This window comes from Nomascus leucogenys, chromosome 8 (assembly GCF_006542625.1).
Source record: "Nomascus leucogenys isolate Asia chromosome 8, Asia_NLE_v1, whole genome shotgun sequence".
In the NCBI taxonomy this organism is placed as follows: Eukaryota; Metazoa; Chordata; class Mammalia; order Primates; family Hylobatidae; genus Nomascus; species Nomascus leucogenys.
The window spans coordinates 47,756,838-47,773,282 of NC_044388.1; the positions used below are offsets into that span (position 1 = coordinate 47,756,838).

A 16,445-nucleotide genomic window follows, 5' to 3' on the forward strand; every position below is an offset into this window, starting at 1 on the left:
TAGTTACACTATACATGGGATAAAATTGTGTAGAATTATATTCTACCCCCACTCCTCCACCTGTACCACATACACACAAGTGAGTACATGTAAGATCTGAATAAGGTGAGCGGTTCCATTAACAACAATGTACAGATGTCATTTTCTGGTTTTGGGATTGCACTTTAGTTAGTAAGATGTTTACCATTTGGGGAATCTTAAGTGAAGGGTACACAGGGCACTGTGTTATTTTTATAACTTCCGTGAGTCTGAAAACAAACAGAAACATATGTATAGAAAACATTACTCCTTGTTTTTCATTATTAGACTTAGCAGACATAAAATTGTTACATTGATACAAAAGCTTGTAGGTGTTTACTCTCTTTCTATACTTAGCATGCTGGAGACTGAGAACAGTGGGAGGACACCAATCAGTGCCCATACTAGGCACTAGTTCCTGAACACCACTAGGAGCTTTCACAAAAATGTTACTTTCCTTAATGCATTTATTTTTTTATTTTTTATTTTTATTTTTTGAGACAGAGTCTTGCTCTGTCGCCCAGGCTGGAGTGCAGTGGTGCAATCTCGGCTCACTGCAAGCTCTGCCTCTTGGGTTCGCACCATTCTCCTGCCTCAGCCTCCCGAGTAGCTGGGACTACAGGCGCCCGCCACCATGCCCGGCTAATTTTTTTGTATTTTTAGTAGAGATGGGGTTTCACTGTGTTAGCCAGGATGGTCTCGATCTTCTGACCTCACAATCCACGCGCCTCGGCCTCCCAAAGTGCTGGGATTACAGGCGTGAGCCACCGCGCCCGGCCCAGTGCTATGATCACCTGTAAAATCGGGGACTATCATAGGAGATTCTTACTTTTTTGCTGTTACCAAATAAGAAAAGTCCATTATCTTTTTTATAATGTCCCCTACTTTCAAAGTATTTATAAGTTTTTTATCATTGCCCTCTTTTAAATTATCTTAATTGGTTCTCTTCCCCCATGATTTTTTTTTATTAAGAGAGCTTTATAATACAAAAAATTTATATTGGCTGGGTGTGGTGGCTCATGCCTGTAATCCCAGCACTTTGGGAGGCCCAGGTGGGCAGATTACTTGAGTTCAGGAGTTCAAGACCAGCCTGGCCAACATGGTAAAACCCGGTCTCTACGAAAACTACAAAAATTAGCTGATTATGTTGGCGCACACCTGTAGTCCCAGCTACTTGAGGGGCTGAGGCGAGAATATCGCTTGAGCCCGGGAGATGGAGGTTACAGTGAGCTGAGACTATGCCACTGCGCTGCAGCCTGGGTGACCAAGTGAGATGCTGTCTCAATAAAAATAATAGAAATTTATATCTTTGTCCAATTGTGTATATTTCTTTTCCTTTTCTCTTTTTTTTTGAGACAGAGTCTGTTTTCTGTTGCCCAGAGTGCAGTGGTGCGATCATAGCTCACTGCAGCGTTAAACTCCTGGGCTCAAGTGATCCTTTTCAGCCTCCTGAGTAGTTGGGGTTCTAGGCATGTGCCACCATGCCCGACTAATTTTTTTATTTTTATTATTTTTATTTTTTGGAGACAGAGCCTTGCTCTGTCGCCCAGGCTGGAGTACAATGGCGTGATCTCAGCTCACTGCAACCTCTACCTCCCGGGTTCAAGCGATTCTCTTGCCTCAGCCTCCCAAGTAGCCGGGATTACAGGCGCCTGCCACCACGCCAGGCTAATTTTTATATTTTTAGTAGAGACGGGATTTAGCCATGTTGGCCAGGTTGGTCTCGAACTCCTGACCTCAGGTGATCCACCCACCTTGACCTCCCAAAGTGCTGGGATTACAAACTTGAGCCACCGCGCCCGGACTGTCTTTATTATTTTTAGAGACGAGATCTTGTTATGTTGCCTCTGCTGGTCTCAAACTCCTGGCCTCAAGTGACCTTTCTGCCTCAGCCTCCTGAAGCAGTGGGATTGCCCATGAGAGCCACCACTCTTGACCATGTATGCTTCTCTCCATGTATTTTAATGTAATTTTATCATATATGTGCACTTTTGAATGCTACCCTTTTACTTAATTTTCATCTTTGAATGCTGCCTTTTTACTTTGATATATTAATATTGGCTGGGTGCAGTGGCTTATGCCTGTAATCCCAGCACATTAGGAGGCCGAGGTGGGTGGATCACCTGAGGTTGGGAGTTCAAGACCAGCCTGACCAACATGGAGAAACCCCATCTCTACTAAAAATACAAAATTAGCCAGGTGTGGTGGTGCATGCTTGTAATCCTAGCTACTTGGGAGGCTGAGGCAGGAGAATCTCTTGAACCCAGGAGGTGGAGGTTGCAGTGAGCCGAGATAACACCATTGCACTCCAGTCTGGGCAACAAGAGTGAAACTCTGTCTCAAAAAAAAAAAATAAATAAATGATACATTAATATCAAGTCACATCAAATTTATACTGTGGTCACTCATTCTCTTACTAGTGAGTTTGGTGGGGCTTTTTTCCTTCAAAATTTTCTTGTATGTCTTTTTTCCTGCTTTCTGTATGTGTCTTTCCAGGCTCTATCATCAATTTCATACTTGTATCCTCCTCTATTTCCTTTACTTGCAGCTGTCACTACCTTCTGAATTTGTGAGAAATCCTTTGTCCTCAGTTCTACCTTCTTTGTTGTAGTTTTATTTATTTATTTTTGTTCACAAATAATGGGACATTTCTAATTGGATGATTTTTCTAAATTTTTCCTTTAGGAATTTAAACTTTGGGATAATGAGCTGCAGTATGTGGACCAACTTCTCAAAGAGGATGTGAGAAATAACTCTGTCTGGAACCAAAGATACTTCGTTATTTCTAACACCACTGGCTACAATGATCGTGCTGTATTGGAGAGAGAAGTCCAGTTAGTAATCTCCTTCACTTGCTCATTCATTACAAATATGTTTGCATGTCTACCGTGTCTCAGGCACTGGGGATACAGCAGATCAAGATCCTATCCCATGGAACTAAAAGAGGACAGAGTACTGAGTGGAACGTACGATGATAGATTTACAAATAATGTAGCATACTTTTACTTCGTTGTATCTTAAGTTTCTTGAAATATTGCTACTGGAGATTGGAAAGAAATCTTAATGTTATGGGGTATTGTCTAAGAAGCTTTATTTTAAAACCATCTCATTAAATTCTGTTGCATTTTAGATAGTCGTCCCCAGATGCCATGTTACCCTAGTGCAGGGTTTGGGGCCGGATAAGTTTTTGTTGTAGGGGGCTATCCTGTGTGTTGTAGGGGGCTATCCTGTGTGTTGTAGGGGGCTATCCTGTGTGTTGTAGGGTATTTAGCAGCATCCTGGCCTTAAAACAAAAATGTTTTCAGACATTGCCAAATTGTCCTCCGAGCGGTAAAGTCACCCCCAAGTTGAGAACCACACTCTATACAAAGAGCTGTTATTAGAGCTAGAAATTTCTGAATTGGCATCAATTTCTATATTGTATCCATAAACATTAGTAGCCACGATTTTTGTGACCTTATTTGTCCATTGTGTCTGAGTGTCTGTTTCACAATTTGAACAGGCTTGTTTTCAGAGCCTGGTGAGATGGGAGTCATAATTTTAGTGTAAACGTGTTTGAACCACTGTTGAGTGGAGCTGATTTGTATGGTGCATCTCCTCTCTTCCAAGCTCTTGATTTTGCCTGGATCGAGGCAGCTTGCTCTTCTTTTATCTGCTCTATACAGGATTCTGGTGACTTAAAATTTATAAAAGGCTGTAATCCATGTCTCACCTTAACACTGTGCTCTGGGCTTTTGTCTGGAGCGTGCGCTACCCCTCAAGCGCACTTTATGCTTTTTCTCTAGTGCTCTCCTATATAAAGCTGTACAGGCATACCTGGTTTTTTGAGCCTTGTAGATACTATGTTTTTTTTTTTTTTTTTTTTTTTTTTTTAAACAAGTTGAAGGTTTGTGGCAATCTTGCGTTGAGCATGTCTTCCGTGCCATTCTTTCTAATAGCATGTGCTCACTTGTGTCTCCGTGTCACATTTTGGTACTCCTCAGTATTTCACATTTTTTCATAATCGTTATATCTGTTCCAGTGATTTGTGATCAGTCATCTTTGATCAGTCATCTGTTGTAATTGTTTGGGGGTGCCACTAACTGCACCCATATAAAACAGCGAATATCACTGTTGCATGTGTTCCACCATCTCTCTCCCTCACCTCAGGTCTCCCTATTCCCTGAGACACAACAATATTGAAATTAAGCCAATTAACCCTACAGTGTCCTCTGAGTGTTCAAATGAAAGGAAGAGTCACAGCCTCTCACTTTAAATCAAAAGCTAGAAGTGATTAAGCTTAGTGAGGAACGCATGTCAAAAGCTGAGATACGTCCAAAGCTAGGCCTCTTGCACCAAACACCAAACTCTCATAAGAAAGAGTTCTTGAAGGAAATTAAAAGTGCTGCTCCAGTGAACACCTGGACAAAACAGCATTATTGCTGATAATGGAGAAAGTTTGAGTGGCCTGAATAAAAGATAAGACCAGCCACAACATTCCCTTAAGCCAAAGCCTAATCCAGAGGAAGCCCTAATTCTCTTTAATTTGATGAAGGCTGAGAGAAGTGAAGAAGCTGTGGAAGAGAACTTGGATGCTAGCAGAGGTTGGTTCATGAGGTATAAGAAAGAAGCCATCTCCATAGCATGGAAGTGCAAGGTGAAGCAGCAAGTGCTGCTGGAGAAGCTGCAGCGAGTTCTCCAGAAGATCCAGTTCAGATCACTGATGAAGGTGGCTGCATGTAAATCGAAGATTTTCAGTGTAGGTGAAACAGCCTTCTGTTGGAAGAAGATGCCATCTAGGACTTTTCATAGCCAGAGAGAAGGCACTGCTTCAAAGCTTCACACAGCTGGCTGAATCTTGTTAGGGCCTAATGCAGCTGGTGACTTGAAGTTGAAACCGGTGTTCAATGATGATTCTGGAAATCTTAGGGCCCTTAAGAATTATGCTAAATCTCCTCTGCCTGTGCTCTGTAAATGGAACAACAAAGCCTGGATGACAGCACATCTGTTTACAGCATGGTTTACTGAATATTTTAAGCCCTCTTTGTGGTCTGTTGTTCAGAAAAATTTCTTTGAAAATATGACTGTTCATGGACAGTGGACCTGGTCACCCAAGAGCTCTAATGGAGATATGCAAGGAGATGGTGTTTTCATGCCTGCGAACACAACATCCATTCTGCAGCCCATGGATAAAGGAGTCATTTTGATTTTAAAGTCTTACTATTTAAGAAATAAATTTTGTAAGGCTATGAGCTGCCATAGATAGTGATTCCTCCGATGAATCTGCAGAGTCGATTGAAAACCTTCTGGGAAGAATTTACCATTCTAGGTGCTATTAGGAATATTCGTGATTCATAGGAGGAGGTCAAAATACCAACATTAACAGGAGTTTGGAAGAAGTTGATTCCAGCCCTCATGGATGACTTTGAGGGGTTCAAGACTTTAGAGGAAGAAGGAACTGCTGCTGTGGTGGAAACAGCAGGGGAACTAGAATTAGAAGTGGAGCCTGAAGATATGACCAAACTGCTGCATCAAGACAATACTTGATCAGATGAGGAGTCGCTTCTTACGGATGAGCAAAAGACGTGGTTTCTCAAGATGGAATCTAATCCTGGTAACGACGTTGTGAAATGACATTGTTGAAATGACGACAAAGGATTTTAAATATCGTAAATATTACCTAAACTTAGTTGATAAAGCAGCAGGATATATGAGAGGATTGACTCCAGTTTTGAAAAGTTTTACTGTGAGTAAAATGCTATCAGACAGCATCACATGCTACAGAGAAATCTTTTATTGTTGTCTTATTTGAAGAAATTGGCACAGCCATCTCATCCTTCAGCACCCAGCACCCTACGCTGATCAGTCAGCAGCCACCAACATGGAGGCCAGACCCTCCACCAGCAGAAAGATTACGACTTGCTGAAGGCTCAGATGATCATTAGCATTTTTTAGCAATAAAGTGTTTTTTAATTGAGGTATGTACATTGTTTTTTTAGATATGATGCTATTGCATAGTAGGCTACAATATAGCGTAAACATAATTTATATGTGCTGGGAAACAGAAAAGTCGTGTGACTTGCTTAATTGTGATAAAATCACTTTATTGAACCTTCGATATCTGCAAGGTAGTCCTGTACTGTTCGATATGGTAGCTACTAGCCACATATGGCTATTTAAGTTTCAATCAGTATGATTATAAAAAATTAAAAATACAATTCTTTCATTGCACATGTCTTATTTCGGGCGTTCAGTACCCACATGTGGCTAGTGACTGCCATATTGGACAGCACATACAAAGAACATTTCCATCATCACTGGCAGTTTTATTGAACATTAGTGGTCTAAAGATTGACAGTAGTTAGCAGTAACAAAGTATTTTAAAAATTGAATATGAAGAGTTTTCAAAATGCAAACGTTTAGCCTTTTCAGAGGCAGATCACTGGCTTCCTATTGCCAAATAGAAATAATTACCCAAGAATCTAAAAGAGTTTCCTATACTTAGGATTTATTTTCCTTTTAAGATGGCTAAAAGAAGTATTTAAAATGTGAAGAGTAGCTGTAGGTATCTAGAATTTACAGTTTGTTAAATTTTTTTTAACTCTAAGCATACACAGATAGATGTACATAATTATTTTTGTCATCTTTTTCCTTTTATTATAAAAGTCATGCAGTGTAGTTATGGGGGGAAATTGTACTAAATTCTATAAAGTAAAAAGTCAAAGTCTTTTACTGTTCTTCATCCCACCTCCTATTTTCCAGAGTGAGCTATAATTGGGTGAATTTTTCCAAACTTTATAAATACACTTGCAAACATTCATACACAGCAACCTAGATAATAATGTTACAGGCATTGCCTTTTCAGTTAATGTGTCATGGCCCTTTTTCTAGACTATGAGTGCATAGTCTTCTAGTACTACCAATAACAGCATTTATCAAGCATTTACTATATGCCACTAATTCTAACAGCTCTCTGAGACACTTCATGAAGAAGTTGAGGATCCAGGTAATTCTGTAATTTGCCCAAGAGCACATAATTTATGGGACCAGGATTTGAAGAGAGGCAGCCTGACCTCAAAGTTCATCGGTCTTTTTGTTTGGTTGTTTTCCTAAGAGACAGGGTTTCGGCCGGGCGCGGTGGCTCACGCTTGTAATCCCAGCACTTTGGGAGGCCGAGGCGGGTGGATCACGAGGTCAGGAGATCGAGACCACGGTGAAACCCCGTCTCTACTAAAAATACAAAAAAACTTAGCCGGGCGTGGTGGCAGGCGCCTGTAGACCCAGCTACTCGGAGAGGCTGAGGCAGGAGAATGGTGTGAACCCAGGAGGCGGAGCTTGCAGTGAGCCGAGATCGCGCCACTGCACTCCAGCCTGGGCGACAGAGCGAGACTCCGTCTTAAAAAAAAAAAAAAAAAAAAGAGACAGGGTTTCACTCTTGTCACCCAGGCTGGAGTACAGTGACAGATCATAGCTCACTGCTGCCTTGAGCTCCTGGGCTCAAGGAATCTTCCCACCTCAGCCTCCGAGTAGCTGGGACTACAGGCATGTGCCACTGCACCCAGCTAATTGTTAAAATGTTTTGTAGAGATGAGGTCTCACTGTGTTGCCCAGACTGGTCTTGATCTCCTGGCCTCAAGCAGTCTTCCTGCTTTGATCTCTGAAAGCGCTGGGATTACAGATGTGAGCCACCATGCCCAGCTAAAGTACATGTTTTAACCATAAAAATAAGTAATGCTTTAGTACACATGTATGTAAATAAAAATTTAGATATTGCCAAAATGAAATTAAGAATCTTAAACAAGGACCAGCTAAGACCTGCAGGGACATGGTTTTGCAAATAATTGGAAGCATTAAGTCACGTAAAAGTAGTTGGAAAAATAGTTTTATAATGTTGAATGAGTTTATTATTACTCTGTGGAAAAAAAATTTATAGTAACAGCACTGCAGCAGAACCAAGACTACCAAGCTTTAGTCAGTGGCTTACTCATCTGAGCAATTATGTGGTAAAGCAAGTTCTGTGGCTTCCTTGGGATTTGTGGTAATGGAGTCTGAATTATATTTAATCTGTTTAAGGGGAAGACAAAAGTTTGGAGCACCCATTTTGACAGGGAATCACATCACAGTTTACTAGTCATCTTGCTTTGGAATATAAGAAATACATTCTTGTGTTGATTTTTCATTTTTATTCTTTGCCTGTATAATTTCCATGCCATTTTTTAATGATAGCTAAAGATTATGTAAATTCTCCTATTTCAGTGACTAAGGATTTCTTGGGATGTAAGTAGAGCTTAGACTGTTTTCCCAAGGTTGCATCACCAATAAATGGAAAGTCTCCTTCTTTTAGCTGATGTTTCCTTCAAAAGGAAAATCTTCCATATTATTTAAAGGAAATATTTTATGTTACTTTTTTTCCTATTGTGAATTGAAGCTTTTAGATTAGTTTTGTGTCCTTCCCTAGAACTGAATTGACAGCTGCAGCCTTAAGGGATTCTCTGATTTAAATATGACCTAGAGAGGTGCCACAGTGCACTAAGATAACGCTGACACAAGGGAAAGTGTGTTTCCAAAGCTGTGCTACAATCTTAGTAAAACTGTGTCTTGGCCGGGCGCGATGGCTACGCCTATAATCCCAGCACTTTGGGAGGCCGAGGCAGGCGGATCACAAGGTCAGGAGTTCGAGACCAGACTGGCCAATATGGTGAAACCCTGTCTTTACTAAAAATACAAAAATTAGCTGGGTGTGGTGGTGGGCGCCTGTAGTCCCAGCTACCCGGGAGGCTGAGGCAGGAGTATGACTTGAACCCGGGAGGCGGAGGTTGCAGTGAGCTGAGATTGTGCCACTGCACTCCAGCCTGGGTGACAGAGTAAGACTCCGTTTCAAAAAAAAAAAAGAAAACTGTGTCTCATCATTGCACTGTTCTTTTAAAATTGTATATATATTTTTTTCTTGCAGATACACTCTGGAAATGATTAAACTAGTACCACATAATGAAAGTGCATGGAACTATTTGAAAGGGTAAGAGGTTGTTTTTGCTTTTTTTATATAAAAAAATGAAGTGGCTATATGATGCATCATGAAGTGTATTCCATAATCAGATTCCAAAAGGATAGTAAATAATTTTTCATTTTTCTGAACCTAAGAGCAGAAGTATAACAGCATTATGGAAACTCTGGAAAAGTGCCCTTTGCCCTTCTCTGCACCTCCCAAGTACCTACCAACACCGTTTTCAGAATAATCCACCAGTAAATAATGCCATTTTAATTGTATTTATGAATCCTGTAGTCTTTATATCAAAGAATGGAACACACACACCCCCAAGCTCTGGTTGGCTCAGGAACACAGTAAAGCGGGGTAGTTTACAGGTAGATTTTGCCAATGGGCAGCCAACCTTTCTGTTTTCATTTCTAGAGATCTCCACCTTCAGGTGAACCTACTCCTCAACTAGAAAAGGTTTCACTTGCCTGGCCACTGACGTAACTAAGCTCCTTGTTGAACATAAGAGGTCTTCAAGGAAACTAGGCTCAAAGAGCACAAAATATGGAACCAGTTACTCTTGGAGATGTGTCAGGGGAGGTGCCTGTAGTATCTGGAGAGCTCGAGGGATGAGAAGCCATCTCGAGAAGATGAGGGCTGGGCATGTTAGCTCATGCCTGCAATCCCAGCACTTTGGGAGGCCAAGGTGGGCGGATTGCTTGAGGCTAGGAGGTCGAGACCAGCCTGGCCAACATGGCAAAACCCCGTCTCCACTAAAAATACACAAATTAGCTGCGCATGTTGGTGCACACCTGTAATCTCAGCTACTTGGGAGGCTGAAGCACGAAAGTTGCTTGAACCTGGAGGCGGAGGTCAGAGTGAGCCGAGATCACATCACTGTGCTCCAGCCTGGGCGACAGAGTGAGACCCTGTCTCAAAGAAAAAAAAAAAATCTCTCCTGGTTTTGTCCTTCACTTTTTAAAGATGATTTATTTTGTGTGTTGTACAGTTTAAGTTATAAATGAACACTTTTAAACTGCATTTTTAAAAACTTTTTCTACTTAGCTCTTAATTATCCTTTTTTTTTTTTTTTTTTTTTTTTGGAGACAGGATCTCACTCTGTTGCCTAGGCTGGAGGGCAGTGGCATGATCGTAGCCCACTGAAGTCTCGATCTCCTAGGCTCTAGTGATTCTCCCACCTCAGCCTCCCAAGTAGCTGAGACTATAGGTGCCACCACTAGGCATGGCTGATTTTTAAAAAAATTTTAGTAGAGATGAGATCTTGCTATTTTACCCAGGCTGGTCTTGAACTCCTGGCTTCAAGTGTTCCTCTAGCCTCTGTTTCCCACAGTGTTTCCCAGGCATGAGCCACTGCACCTGGCCAGCTCTTAATTAACTAGTGATCTATGATAAGACTCATGTAATTTAAAAGTTTCATTATAGTTTCAGCCTCATTGATTCAAAATAACTCTCCTTTTCTCGTTTGTATTTCAGGGTTTATTTTCTCTTGATCTTTCTACTGCTTTTGTTCTTCCTTCACAAAATCAAGTGTTTGTTTTTTTTTGTTGTTTACAGGATTTTGCAGGATCGTGGTCTTTCCAAATATCCTAATCTGTTAAATCAATTACTTGATTTACAACCAAGTCATAGTTCCCCCTACCTAATTGCCTTCCTTGTGGATATCTATGAAGACATGCTAGAAAACCAGTGTGACAATAAGGAAGACATTCTTAATAAAGCATTAGAGGTAAGCTGGTGGGGCTCAGTGCCGTCATTTTTGGTATCTCAGAATTGATCTGCCCAATACCACTAATATCCATGTCCCCTTTCAACATCGTTACTCAGAATTTAGTGCAGGGCTATTTCTGGTTAGGGGCAGCATTGCCATCACTTGGCAACACAGCCTGTGACTCTTAATAGTGTGTCTTCATTTGAATGTGATCTGACTTAAATTGTATTGGCTCAAAGGCATTTGCGCTTGAGATTGAATTACATATTACTTTAATTTTTATTTTTCATTTTCAGTTATGTGAAATCCTAGCTAAAGAAAAGGACACTATAAGAAAGGAATATTGGAGATATATTGGAAGATCCCTTCAAAGCAAACACAGCACAGAAAATGACTCACCAACAAATGTACAGCAATAACACCATCCAGAAGAACTTGATGGAATGCTTTTATTTTTTATTAAGGGACCCTGCAGGAGTTTAAAATGAGAGTGGTCCTTCCCTTTGCCTGTGGTGTAAAAGTGCATCACACAGGTATTGCTTTTTAACAAGAACTGATGCTCCTTGGGTGCTGCTGCTACTCAGACTAGCTCTAAGTAATGTGATTGTTTTAAAGCAAAGTCATTGGATGGGAGGTGGAAGAAAAAGTCCCATAAAGGAACTTTTGTAGTCTTATCAACATATAATCTAATCCCTTAGCATCAGCTCCTCCCTCAGTGGTACATGCGTCAAGATTTGTAGCAGTAATAACTGCAGGTCACTTGTATGTAATGGATATGAGGTAGCCGAAGTTTGGTTCAGTAAGCAGGGAATACAGTGGTTCCATCAGAGCTGGTCTGCACACTCACATTATCTTGCTATCACTGTAACCAACTAATGCCAAAAGAACGGTTTTGTAATAAAATTACAGCTGTATCTAAAAACAATGCCATAGTAGTTTGATTTTTTAATAGCATTTAACTATATGTTATATAAGACACATTGTCTCAGCTTAGAAAAGCAATTGAGAAAGAAAATATTGCTATAAAACTGTAAACTAGAAACATGACGTGTTGGAGGAAATGTTAAAATGTAAATTGGTCAGTTCTTGACTAAAAGTGACAAAATCCACTCAAGGTAGTTTAAACCCAAAGGGTTTATTGAGGTATATAAATATCTCACAGAAGAATTGCCTGATCTTTAGAAGGACATTCCCAAACCATGCTACACAACTGGACCGTCCTGTTGCTACTGCCTGTGCCAGAATCAGGAAACTGCTGGATGAGGAATGAGGAATCCACAATCCTGGCTGCCAGCTCCAGGACTGTGCTGTCTCTGCACGTTCCACACAAAGCACACCTGCTGCTTTTCCCATGTAGTGTGGTTCCAAATTAAAGGCTCACTGCAGTGCATCTGGTTGGAAGGAACCAACAGGATGTCTTAAAATCTTAACTGCAGAGGAATCTGGGAAGTGTAGTTTGTAGCTTTCTAGCATCTATGATGGAGGACGCCATGCCAGGAAGGAGTTGGGAGTGGTTAGCAAGCTAGCTTGCTGTACCTGCAGTTAATCTCACTGTATTATTTATTTATTTTTATATATTGATTTTTTTTTTTTTTACATGGGGTCCCACTCTCACCCAGGCTGGAATGCAGTGGTGTGATTGCAGCTTGCTGCAACCTCCACTGCCTGGGCTCAAGCAATTCTCCTGCCCCAGCGTCCCGAGTAGCTGGGACCCGAGTATAGGCGCCCGCCACCATGCCTGGCTAATTTTTGTATTTTTAGGTAGAGACGGGGTTTCACCATGTTGGCCAGGCTGGTCATGAGCTCCTGACCTCAAGTAATCTGCCTGCCTGGGCCTCCCAAAGTGTTGGGACCCGCATGAGACACCAGGCCCGGCCTCAATCTCACTTTATCCGTAATTTTTGTTCAATGTCAAAGCACCAAAGTACAACTGAGGAAATCATACAGAGTTAAGTAGTCATCGTTTCTCAAGATAAATTTAGGAAATAATATTTTAATACTTTTTGAAGAAAATATATGTAGTGTTATTTCTAACATTTTACATGTTTTTGTTGTTTTTAGAATCCAAAAATTCCAATTTTATTTTTGAAGCTGCCATAAAGTGCCATTTCCATGTAGACCATTTCAAAGGTGTCATAAGGATCAAAAGCTACATAGAAAAGTTCTCATAAGATAGCAATTACTCTCTGCCGGGCACGATGGCTCACGCCTGTAATCCCAGCACTTTGGGAGGCCGAGGCGGGCAGATCATTTGAGGTCAGGAGTTAGAGACCAGCCTGGCCAACATGGTGAAACCCCCGTCTCTACTAAAAATTTGAAAGTTAGCCAGGCGTGGTGGCAGGCACCTGTAATCCCAGCTACTTGGGAGGCTGAGACAGGAAAATTTCTTGAACCCAGGAGGTGGAGGTTGCAGTGAGCTAAGATTGTGCCATTACCCTCCAGCCTGGGCAATAGAGCGAGACTCAGTTTCAAAAAAAAAAAAAAAAAAAAAGCAATTACTCTCAGAAACTATAATCGGTGACCCAAAACTGATTGGATTTCGGACTTTGGACTCAACAGAGCTCATAGAGACAGCTTAATAAAAAGCATAGTGAGGCCAGGTGGAGTGGCTCATGCCTATAGTACCAGCACTTTGGGAGGCCGAGGCGGGAGGACTGCTTGAGCCCGGGAATTCAAGACCAGCCTGGGCAACATAGCAAGATCTTATCTCTACAAAAATATTTTTTAGAATTATTGGCCAAGAGTGGTGGTGTGTGCCTGTAGTCCCAGCAACCCGAGAGGCTGGGGTGGGAGGATCACTTGAGCCAGGGTGGTCCAGGCTGCAGTGAGCCATGGTTGTGCCACTGCACTCCAGCCTGGGTGACGGGAGTGAGACCCTATCTCAAAAAAAAAAAAAAAAAATGCATAATGGCAGTTTATTTATTTTCACTCAGATCCGTCACTATGAAGCAGACCAAACAGTTACATCAGCCTAGCCACTTGGCATTTTTTGGCTGACGTTTAACTATGTAGCAATTTGTTAACCAAAAGGTTGCTTAGTGAGCATTGAATCAGGTGAGGAGGCACCGTGATTTAAAGGCAGAATGACTTTAGGCTGTAGTCAACCTGAGAGCGATCTCCTAATGGGCAACTGGACACAGAACTTGCAGTGCAGTCATTTCATTAGACCAAAGTGAGGTCTATGGAGAGGCCTGCTAACTCAAAACTATCTGCCTAATAACTGTTATATTTGCGTTGGTGCAAAAACAATGGTGGGTAAAACTGCTGGTGCCACAGCATAAACCAAGGCAGTGGTACTCACTCTTCCTGCTGTGCACTCTGCCCGCCTCAGCCTCCCAAAGTGCTGGGATTACAGGCTTGAGCCACCAAAGAACTCTTTTAGCAGTTCTGTTAGGGTAGGTCTGCAGGCTACAAATTCTCTTAGTTTTCCTTCATCTGAGTTTATTTCAAAGTTATTCCTGAAGGATGTTTTCACTGCATATGGAATTCTGGGCTTGCAATTCTCTTCTTTCAGCACTTGAAAAACATTGTGCCACTTTGGTCTTTGTGATCTCAGAGGATAAATTCGCTGTCATTAGGACTGTGGGTCACCTAGAGCTCGTGGCATTTCTCTTTGACTGCTTTCAATTTTTTTCCTTGTCTTTATTTTTCAGCAGTTTGATTTTGATGTGTCTGGGCATGGGTGTCTTTGGATTTACTGTGTTTGGGGTTTGCTCAGTTTTTTGAATCTGTAGGTTGGTGTTTCTTTCCCAAACTTGGGAAGTTTTCAGCCATTATTTCTTCAAAAACTTTTTAGTGCTTTCTTTCTCATCTGCTCTGGGATTCTGATGGCATAAATGTAGACGTTTTGTTATGTCCCACAGGTGCCTGAAGTTTTATTAATTTTTCCCTCCTCTCTGTTGGTCAGTTTGAATAATTTCTGTTAATCTGTCTTCATGTTCACTGACTCCTCTGTCATTTCCATTCTGCCATTGAATCTATCCAGTGAGTTTTAAAATTTGATGATTGTACTTTTCTATTTTAAATGTTTATTTGGTTCCTCTTACTTTCTCCAAGTTTTTTACTCATACTTTCTTTTTAAAAATTATTATTTTTTATTTGTTTGAGACAGAGTCTCACTCGGTCATCCAGGCTGGAGTGCAATGGCACGATCTTGGCTCACTGCAACCTCCACCTCCCAGGTACAAGCGATTCTCCTGCCTCAGCCTCCTGAGTGCACCTGCCACCATGTCCGGCTAATTTTTGTATTTTTAATAGAGACAGGGTTTCACCATGTTAGCCAGGCTGGTCTCGAACTCCTGATCTCAAGTGATTCACCTGCCTCAGCCTCTCAAAGTCTTGGGATTACAGGCGCAAACCACTGTGCCCAGCCCCATACTTTCTATTTTAACTTGTGTTTCAAGAATGTTTATAATTTGTTGAGCATTTTCATAATAACTAATGTCTTTTTCAGATAATTCTAACAGTCATTTTATAGTTGGTGACTCTTGATTGTCTTTTCCCATGCAAGTTGAGATTTTTGTGATGGTTCATATGCCTAGCAATTTTGTATCCTGAGCATTTTGAATATTATGAGGCTCTAATTCTTGTTTAAATCCTATGGAGAATGTTGGCATTTTAATTTTTTTTTTTTTTTTTTTCGAGAAGGAGTCTTGCTCTGTCACTTAGGCTGGAGTGCAGTGGTGTGATCTTGGCTCACTGAAACCTCTGCCTCCTGGGTTCAAGTGATTCTTGTGCCTCAACTGCCAGGGTAGTTGGGATTACAGGCATCCACCACCATGCCAGGCTATTTTTTTTTTTTTTTTTTAAGTAGAGACGGGGTTCCACCATGTTTACCAGGCTGGTCCCAAACTGCTAACCTCAGGTGACCTGCCCTCCCTAAGTGCTGGGATTAAAGGTGTGAGCTACCGCGCCTGGCCAACATTTTAATTTAAGCAAGCACATGAACTAGTTAGGGACAGCCTGCAGGTTCCAATCTTCTTCTGGGGTCCATGTTCCAAAGTGAGTTCTGTGTTCATACCCTCTGTGGGGCTATTTGGATCTGTCTCGTGGCTGCATCCTTCAGTAGTTTGGTACCTGAACAAAAATCTGTTCATGAGCACAGTTCTCTGAGTGTTTGGTGTGCTTGTTAAGTCTATGATAACGCAGGTCAGCGATGAGCCCAAGAGTTCGAAAACAACTCTCTGAGGTTGCTTGCCAGATGCTCTCACCTTCCACTATCTTCTCAGTGTTTTTAGGTTCCCTCAGGTTTCAGTGCGCTGGCCTGAAACTTCCCACTTTCAGTTTCGCTTTGGGGAGCTGCCCACTTCCACAATTGTCCCACAGCAGTGGGAAACAATTAAAAACAAAGCACCAAGTTTGTGTCTGTCCTCTTGGAGCTGCAGTGCCACTGAATGGAAAGGACTATCTCTTTGCCTCAGACTTTTGGCTGCTGAAGCTTTTTGCTCTGGCCTTGGGCTTGACTGGGGGCTGGAGTGCAAAGAAAAGAAGAAAATAGAAAGAATAGGGAACTTTCTTCACTCCCTCTGAGGGTTAGGAGTTTCCTTTTCTGCTCCACGAGCCAGAATCAGAGGGTTTACCCCGAGTCTCTGTGTGTGCCCCCGACACTCAGTTCCAGGCTTTGGGCTACGTTCAGCTTGAAGAAGGGTGACACAACCAGTTTGATGGCGCGTCAAGTTCTGCTGTTCTTTTTATTTTTAATTTTTTGTTTGAATTTAATTCCTTTAATTTTTCATCAGTGTTAAA

General features: G+C 41.6%; 1 protein-coding gene across 4 annotated transcripts in view; it reads left to right on the forward strand.

The window, feature by feature from the left end:
• FNTA (farnesyltransferase, CAAX box, alpha) overlaps window positions 1-11,625 on the forward strand; it is a 31,309-nt gene extending 19,684 nt beyond the window's left edge. For all 4 annotated transcript variants that reach the window (XM_030817212.1, XM_030817211.1, XM_030817213.1 and 1 more), the window contains 4 exons: window positions 2,704-2,852; window positions 8,951-9,013; window positions 10,547-10,718; window positions 10,997-11,625. In XM_030817212.1, the coding sequence (XP_030673072.1) occupies window positions 2,704-2,852; window positions 8,951-9,013; window positions 10,547-10,718; window positions 10,997-11,119 (507 nt within the window). In that variant the 3' untranslated portion in view covers window positions 11,120-11,625. The remainder of the gene's footprint in view (window positions 1-2,703; window positions 2,853-8,950; window positions 9,014-10,546; window positions 10,719-10,996) is intronic.
• Window positions 11,626-16,445: the final 4,820 nt, after the last annotated feature.